This window comes from Fukomys damarensis, unplaced genomic scaffold (assembly GCF_012274545.1).
Source record: "Fukomys damarensis isolate Sample0158 unplaced genomic scaffold, DMR_v1.0_HiC HiC_scaffold_36, whole genome shotgun sequence".
In the NCBI taxonomy this organism is placed as follows: domain Eukaryota; kingdom Metazoa; phylum Chordata; class Mammalia; order Rodentia; family Bathyergidae; genus Fukomys; species Fukomys damarensis.
In genome coordinates this window covers 42,774,278-42,781,766 of record NW_022900948.1, presented here as the reverse complement: position 1 = coordinate 42,781,766, position 7,489 = coordinate 42,774,278, and the positions used below count along the sequence as shown (strand labels likewise).

The 7,489-nt window shown below is 59.7% G+C and overlaps 1 protein-coding gene across 2 annotated transcripts in view; it reads left to right on the top strand.

The window, feature by feature from the left end:
• Positions 1–7,175, top strand: part of Fam102a (family with sequence similarity 102 member A) — a 29,912-nt gene extending 22,737 nt beyond the window's left edge. Inside the window, exons 5-11 of one of the 2 annotated variants that reach the window (XM_010613632.1) lie at positions 864–910; positions 1,066–1,223; positions 3,157–3,261; positions 3,343–3,538; positions 3,913–4,034; positions 4,119–4,188; positions 5,284–7,175. In XM_010613632.1, coding sequence (XP_010611934.1) covers positions 864–910; positions 1,066–1,223; positions 3,157–3,261; positions 3,343–3,538; positions 3,913–4,034; positions 4,119–4,188; positions 5,284–5,329 — 744 coding nt within the window. In that variant the 3' untranslated portion in view covers positions 5,330–7,175. Of the gene's footprint in view, positions 1–863; positions 911–1,065; positions 1,224–3,156; positions 3,262–3,342; positions 3,539–3,909; positions 4,035–4,118; positions 4,189–5,283 lie in introns of both variants that reach the window. The other variant, XM_010613631.1, reaches the window with a different exon arrangement.
• The last annotated feature ends 314 nt before the right edge of the window (positions 7,176–7,489 follow it).

Here is a 7,489-nt window from a genome sequence, read left to right as displayed (position 1 = left end):
ACACACACACACACACACACACACACACACACGGTACTGGTGGCTGACACAGCTTTCCCTAGGCAGCTTCTCTTTGGCCTCGGGACGAGAGCTGTCCGGGCATCACACACACACACACACACACACACACACACACCCTGCACGCTGTCTTCACCTTTCCTCCTGGCTTGTATCCTGATACCACCTCCCGAGCAGTAGCCCGGGGGTAGCCAGCTGGCTCCATGCAGAGCTGGGCATGAGGTAGTGGGTACAGGCTGCTCAGCCAGGGCAGATGGAGGGGCTTGGGGGTCAGGTGGCCTTGCGATCAGGTGGCGGTCGCATATCATGCCCACAGGGTAGTGGGCTGTCACTTCCGAGTCTTGGTTCCCTCAACCCGGTGGTGGCCACTCAGGGTTCCTGGGACCTGAGCACCCTCTTCCCATCTGTCACTCCATCTCTTCCCAGATTTTGGGGCCCAGACTTTGCCATGTTTGGGCCATTGCCAAAGTCTTCGCCCAAGTGGATGCTGAATTCCTAATTGGCTCCATGTTTTGCTGTAATCCTCAAACTTTTGCCACGGAGGTCCCTGTCTACCCCAACCCCAAGGTGGGGCTCCGTGAGCTCCACTTCCTGCCAGGGTTGACTCTGCCCAGGCCCAGCTGGGCCCCACAGAGGAGCTCGGACATGATGCGAAGTACCAGGTGCTGACTCGGTACGCGCCCTGCTCACTGGCCAGCTGCATCTCGCTGTGACTCCCTATCACTGCACCAGGCAGACCTGGGGCTCCTTCTCCTCTGCACAGGAAACAGGCTCGGAGTCAGGCGGCTGTGCCCCCAGCCAGGAGGGGGCAGCTGTGCCTGGGCTGAGTCTCCCCTCTTCCGCAGGTCACCATTGGAATGTCCCTGCTCTCTGGAGACCCCTGCTTCAAGACGTGAGTGCCAGCCAGGACACCTGGGGGGTCGGGAGCCTGGTCCTGGGTGTGATGGTTGGGGGACAGGGGCTCTTCCTTCCTCTAGGCTGTGGGGCTACCTGTTTTTATCCGTTCCTGAGATGGGACACCCCAGTCACACTTGCACCCTCCCCCAGGCCACCGTCTACTGCCAAGTCCATCTCCATCCCCGGCCAGGATGCCTCTCTGCAGCTGACGTGTAAAGGTGGTGGGACCAGCAGCGGTGGCAGCAGCAGCACCAACTCTCTCACAGGGTCTCGGCCTCCCAAGGTCCGGCCCACCATCCTGGGTTCAGGTACCATTGCCCGCCTGCCTGCCCCTCCCCTGCTAGTGGCCGCACTTCACAGCAGCACCCTGAGCAGGTGCTTAGGAGGGGAGGCTGCTGGCTGGCAGTGTGTGCTTCCGTTCAGGCCCCCGTTGCCCTGAGTCACAGCAGTTGCCCTCTGCCCACAGAGAAGACCCTCTAGCAGGGTGGGGGGGAGCAGGTGTTAGTATGGGAGCTTCCCCTGCAGACCAAGGGGAAGGACCACAGGCCCAGAGAGGATCTGAGTGCGCCAGGGAGGGCTTCCCTGAGCTGTGGCCTGGCCAGGCGGGCCGTCCTGGGAGCGCTTGCCTGCCCAGTTGCTGAGCTGGCCATTGTCCCTCTGCACTCAGTGTCCTCTGGAAAGGGAATTGCAGTGTAACTACACCCTGCTTTACTGCAGGGACTAGCTGAGCTTATTAAGTAAATTTACAGCCTGCCTGGGCTGGCTTTTATCACATTCTTATCACATTCTTATTTGTGCTGATGTTGTTATGGAAAAAACATTAGCACCCCTCTCTGGGAAGGAGTCCAAATCTCCGGAGGCAACAGTGCGGCCATGAGGAGAGGTGGTGCTGCCCATAGAGGAGGCCCTGGCCGGCCCCCAAGTGTTTGCTGTCCCTCGGTTGGGATCTGTCACTGCAGGGCTCAGGGTGCAGCAGGGCTCCAGGGGTGTGAGCCTCGGCCCCGCCCACACCCAGGGTGGGCGCAGAGCTAGGAGGTGGCCCCAAGCTAATCTGTGAGTGCAGGGTGTGTGTGTGTGTGCACACACACACACACACACACACACACACACCCCACCCCCTTCACAATAGTTAGCACTGCCCTCAGGTGCATACTTGTAAGTGAGGCTCAGGCAGGGGCCATGAGTTAGTGAATTCAGCCTGAATTACTTAGGGAGATCTTGTTATAAAAGAAAAAACAAGCAGGGCCAGGGATTTAGCTCAGTGGTTCCACCACCTATCTCACACATGCACAAGGACCAGAGTTCAATCCCTAGCACCCACACAGAAAAAAAAAGAAAAAGAAAAAACAAGCAATTAGGGTTACGCCTGTTCCCAGATCCTGAGAGCTGTGAAGGACCTCTGACCTCTTTCCCGCACACCCAGCCAGGCAAAGCCCAGAGCAGAAAGCTGGGGATTTTGCCCACTGCACTTGGAGGCTGCAGGCAGGAGCCAGAGTGTCCCAGCCATGCTGTGTTCTCCAGCTTCAGGGAAGAGAGAGGTCTGCGGACCAGGCCACCCACACAGATGGCGCCCTTGCAGTGCCTCTCACGGGCAGCACACAATTTGAGGTCCATTCACGCCCCACCATCTGCAGAGAGCTTGTTGGAGGCTTGAAGTGTCCCACCATCAGGGGATGCTCCTTGCTGGAGACAGGATGGCTGCGTCCTGCCTTCCCTCCTGTGTCGGGGGAGCCTAGGCCCTACCTGGTCCCCTGATGTCTCCTACTGAGAGTGCGAGTGCTGGGGAAGTGAGTGTGCCTGGAAGCTGTTAGCCTGGCCGCCTCCCCGCCTCTGCTCCACAGACCCAGGCTCATTGCAGCCTCAGGGCTTCTGCCTGTACTGTGGTCCTTCTTGGGAAGGCCTGTCTCCCTGATGTTACGGGGAAGCCCTTTCCCATCCCATCCGGTGGGCCCGCCTCAGGGTGTGCTGCCCTTCAGTGAGTGTAGCTCGCCTTCCACCTTCCTTGTAGCGAGCGCTCTCCTCTTGGCTGGCCTTTGACAGGTGCGCTCTTTGAGGAGGTCCCCACCCAAGTCTGGAATGAGTGACCCGGCTTCACAGGGTGATCTGGGCTCAGCACAGCTGCTGCTGCTGAGTTTCCCAATTTGTTGAATGGAGACGCAGAGTGCCCTGCAGGAAGCAGGCCAGAGGGAGGTGTGCAGGTGTGGGTGGGCACCTCTGGGTAACCTGTGTCCCTTTCCGCAGGGCTGCTGGAGGAGCCAGACCAGAACCTGTCCAGCCCAGAGGAGGTGCCACATTCCGGCCATTCCCGCAGCTCCAGCTATGCCAGCCAGCAGTCCAAGGTCTCTGGTGAGTGGCCTGGCCCTGGGCCCGCAGCCCCCCACTGCAGGGTGCCCAGAGCTGACGCTTCCTACTGTTGCTCACCCCCAGGCTACAGCACGGAGCACTCGTGCTCCTCCAGCCTGTCAGACCTCACACACCGCCGCAACACGTCCACCAGCAGCAGCACCTCGGGCGGCCCGGGCCCAGCCGTGGAGGGCCCCGAGGGCAGCGAGCGTGAGCACCGGCCCCCTGAAAAGCCACCAAGACCCCCTCGGCCTCTGCACCTGTCGGACCGCTCATTTCGGTGAGTCCCTGGCTCCCGGTGGGTTCCTCAGCCTGCCCTTCATCTGTTGCACAGAGTTAGATGATGACCATCATACGGGCGCAGCCCCCAGCCTGGCGTTCGTTTTGTGTCTCTGTGAAGCTCGTGATCTGTGGGCCTAACACACCTGGGGTTGAGCCTTGGCTCCACCACGTTCATGCTGTGTGGCTTGAGCAGGTTCCTTAACCTCCCGGTGCCCCCGTGCCCTCTTCCAACCAGGTGATGACAGCACCTGCACCCTAGAGTCTGGTGAGGGCCCATGAAGTACAGCACAGACCCGCACAGGACATTCTGAGTGCCGTGGGTACTGGGTTGTCACGGTCTGGTTGCTGTCCTGACCATCCCTGCCCTAGCAGGCGGAAGAAGGACTCGGTGGAGAGCCACCCGACCTGGGTGGACGACACCCGGATCGACGCGGACGACATCGTGGAGAAGATCATGCAGAGCCAGGACTTCACAGATGGCAGCAACACTGAGGGTGAGCTGCCCCCCGCTGACTGGAGCCGTGCCACCCGCTCCGGGCTGTCCCGCATCACTCAGCCTCCGTCCTGTGTCTCCACAGACAGCAACCTTCGGTTATTTGTGAGCCGGGACGGCTCGACGACGCTGAGTGGCATCCAGCTGGCCAACAGGTAGGAGCCGGAGGGTCAAGGGGCGGTGGTGGGAGCAGAGCCTGCAGTCCTCTGCCCGGCTTTGTGTGCCAGCTCTTGTCACTGCGGCAGGACCAGGGCCAGTCACATCTCTGAGCCTGTCCCATCTGTCCAGTAGGTGGGGTCCCCAGGACGGGGCTCAGCATCGCGCTGGGGCGTAGTGCGCGTTTACTGTGGGCCCTGCTTTCATTCTGCCTCCCGGGTCTACAAACTCCTAAGCCTGTGTTGGGCATGACTCCCTGTGGACCGAGTGAGGATTTATTGAGCACCTGCTGCACACCAGAGCTAGGTGCCAGGGACACAGCTGTGAACAGCACGGGTTTGTGCCACGTGACCCTTGTGGAGCAGCTGGCAGCAGTCTCCAGAGCCTCTGTCCAGCTTTCCTTTATGGTGCAGCGCACACTGCACCTTTTGGTTCACAGCCCTGCTCCCCTAGCCTGCCCTGCTGTGCTACTCTGCTGACCTCTTCTGGCCCAGGCGTGAAATTACACCTGTCTCCCAGCAGGCCTTCTGTGTGCCCTGGCTGAGTGGTCTGGGCTTCCTGGGAAGTAAAAACCCCTGGCTAGTTCCCTCTAAAAATGAGTGGGGCAAGAGCCCAGTCTGGTTGGCAGAAAGACCACGGCAGGATGGCATGCTGAACCCTAATGTTCCCTGCTGCTTCAGAGCAGGGCTGAGGCTCAGTACCCATCCACGGCTTCATGGGTGAGCCTGGCCTCAGCAGGGGAAGAACTGAATGGGCTCCTTGGCTTTCCACTGCCCTCTTGGGAACCTCGCAGTCCTGCCGGGTCTCAGTTTCTTCATCTATCAGATGGGGGCAGGACAGTCCTTCCCTGCCAGGGTTACCGTGGGGACGGGGTGGCACATCCGGGTGTATAAGCAGCTGATGCCGTGCAGGACTTGGACGCCAGACTGTCATTTAAACGTCTCTGTCATGCCAGGCAAGTGACTTAAGGTCTGAGTTTCAGTTTTAGCTTCCAGACAAAACAGGCTGCCTGTACAGTACTCTTAAGGTCCTGGCTGGGCACCGCCAAGTGCCCAGAGCATGGAGGACGACCGTGATCTGACTGTCCCCTGCAGGGTCTCCTCTGGGGTCTACGAGCCCGTCGTGATCGAGAGCCATTGAAGGCAGGTGTCAGGCTGGAGAGGGGCCGCCCTCAGGGCACCAGACCTGTGCCCTCCCGCGAGGAACCGTCTCCCTCAGGTCCGCGCTGCATCTCATCTGTGCCTGCTCTGCGCACTCCAGCCCACCCGTTCCTGAGCATCATTCCATGGTCCCCGTTATCCCAGGATCCTCCTGGCCACCAGGGCCCCCACCACTGTGAATACTCCTCCAAACCACTAGTGGGCCGGGTGGGTAGGCCCACGCTGAGGGCAGGACAGCGGCACAAGCCTGTGACCCCCAAGACATAGCAGCTCCTCAGTGTTTGGAGACACCTTCGGCTGTGGGGCTGCCCCTCCTGTGACCTCTGCACCCAGGAGTGCAAGCTTCGGCCAGGCACCAACAGGGCCGTGCTCCATCGTCCCAGCCTCAGAACTCTGCCACCACTGACCTTCTGCTTAGTGTTTCCGCTGTCCCTTCCTGTGTCCTAGGGGACCCGCAGGCAGCCTCCTCCTGGGAGCCTCAGCCCAGACTCACTCCAGGTTGCGCCTCCCTGCTTGCCCAGTGAATGTCCTCCTGCCGCCCCGGCAGCCTGCACTTTGCACACGTCCCCATCATAGCCCACACTGGCCCTGTGACCCCTCCCTGAAGCCTCCTGGGCACTGCCCGCTGTGCGGTGATGGGCCCAGGGTCTGCAGCCCGCCTGGAATTCGGGCTGCCTCTGCCCCTGCCTCAGCCAGCTCACCTAACCATGGTGGGAAAGCACCTGGTGTCACAGTGTCCCTGCCCAGGGCTGGCTCCCGAGCAGCTGCTTCTCCACAGGAAGGACGGCCCAGCAGGGCTGGTCGAGCAGAGCACCTCTCTGTGCCCTCAGGACTGTGGCCCAGCTCAGGCCAAGGCTGGGGCAGCTGGTGGGCTGTGGCTGGACTGGCCTGAAGCTGGCTTCCTGCCTGACAAGTCTCAGCCCCTCTCTGGAAGCACCTGGCTGCTGGGCGGGCAGGGTTGGCCCCTAGGGCGCTTTCCCAGCGGGGAGCATTTCGGCTCCCCTTGTCCCACCCCAGCCTCTGCTCTCAGCACTTTGATCCCAGTCCTCAGAATTTGCTTGAAGGAGGGTCTGGCTGCACCAGGCTCAAGTTCCCCCATCCTTTTAAGTTTCCCCCGTTTTGTATAAACCCAGCTGGCTGGTGTTTACCTAGGTCTGTAGGTTCTTTCTTTTTGCTTTTCTCCTCTTTTTTTTTTTTAAGTTCACAGTTCAGTATTCCTTCCTCCTGTGCTGGGAGGAGGCGCCTCTGTTCTCACCCTCTGCCAGCTGCGCCCCAGAAGTGCTGGGAACCTAGATGGGCCAGGAAGCTGGTGGAGTACCCTCACCAGGCAGGGGGTTCCTCCCAACCCTGCCCTGGCCCGGCGGGCAACGGTGGGCTGCTGGGTGGTGGAACTCCCTGGTGTTGGGACCAGAGCATGTGTAAGGCTATTGTCTTTGTCGTCATTCACCTGGTAATTTAGAAAGTGAATGTTAGAAGGTGCCTGCGAGGCAGGACAGAACATGGGCTCTGGCCAGCTTGGAGTATCCCTTCCCGCCCAGCAGAATCCTGGCGCTTTAAAAGGAAGCTGGCCGTTCTCTCCCTAGACAAGGTATCCTCTAGAAGATGGGTGCCCTTCCCTTCTGTGGCTCTGACCTCACCCCACCCAGGGAGGTGGTGGTTAGAGTATAATGGGGCTTTGTGCATTGTTAGGGAGACCCCAGAACCAGGAGCCCCAGCCCACGCATTGAAGTGTGAGCTTGAGTCACCCGAAAGCAGCGGCCTGCCGCATCCTCCCGCGCCAGGCCCCAGGCCAGGGTAACCGGCCTGAGAATCTGACCATAACCAAATGAATGCTGGCCGGACCCAGGGCCCCGAAGTGGTGGTCTTGTCCCCACGTGGGAGCCCTTTTTCCAGCCTGCAGAACCTCTTGAGCTCAGTGAATTTCTCCCAGGTCCCCCTACATGTGGACTTCAAATTCTATGTAGAGAAAGATAGGATATATTAGAGATATTTTTGGAAAGGAATTGGTCTATGCAATGCCAGTTTGAAATCCTCTTGAAAGACAGTTTTAACGTTTTTACTAGATTTAAAATAAAGGTCTACAATATTTTTAGATTTGTTTTTCCCGTCACCCTGTAACTGATCCCATGGCATGACCTGC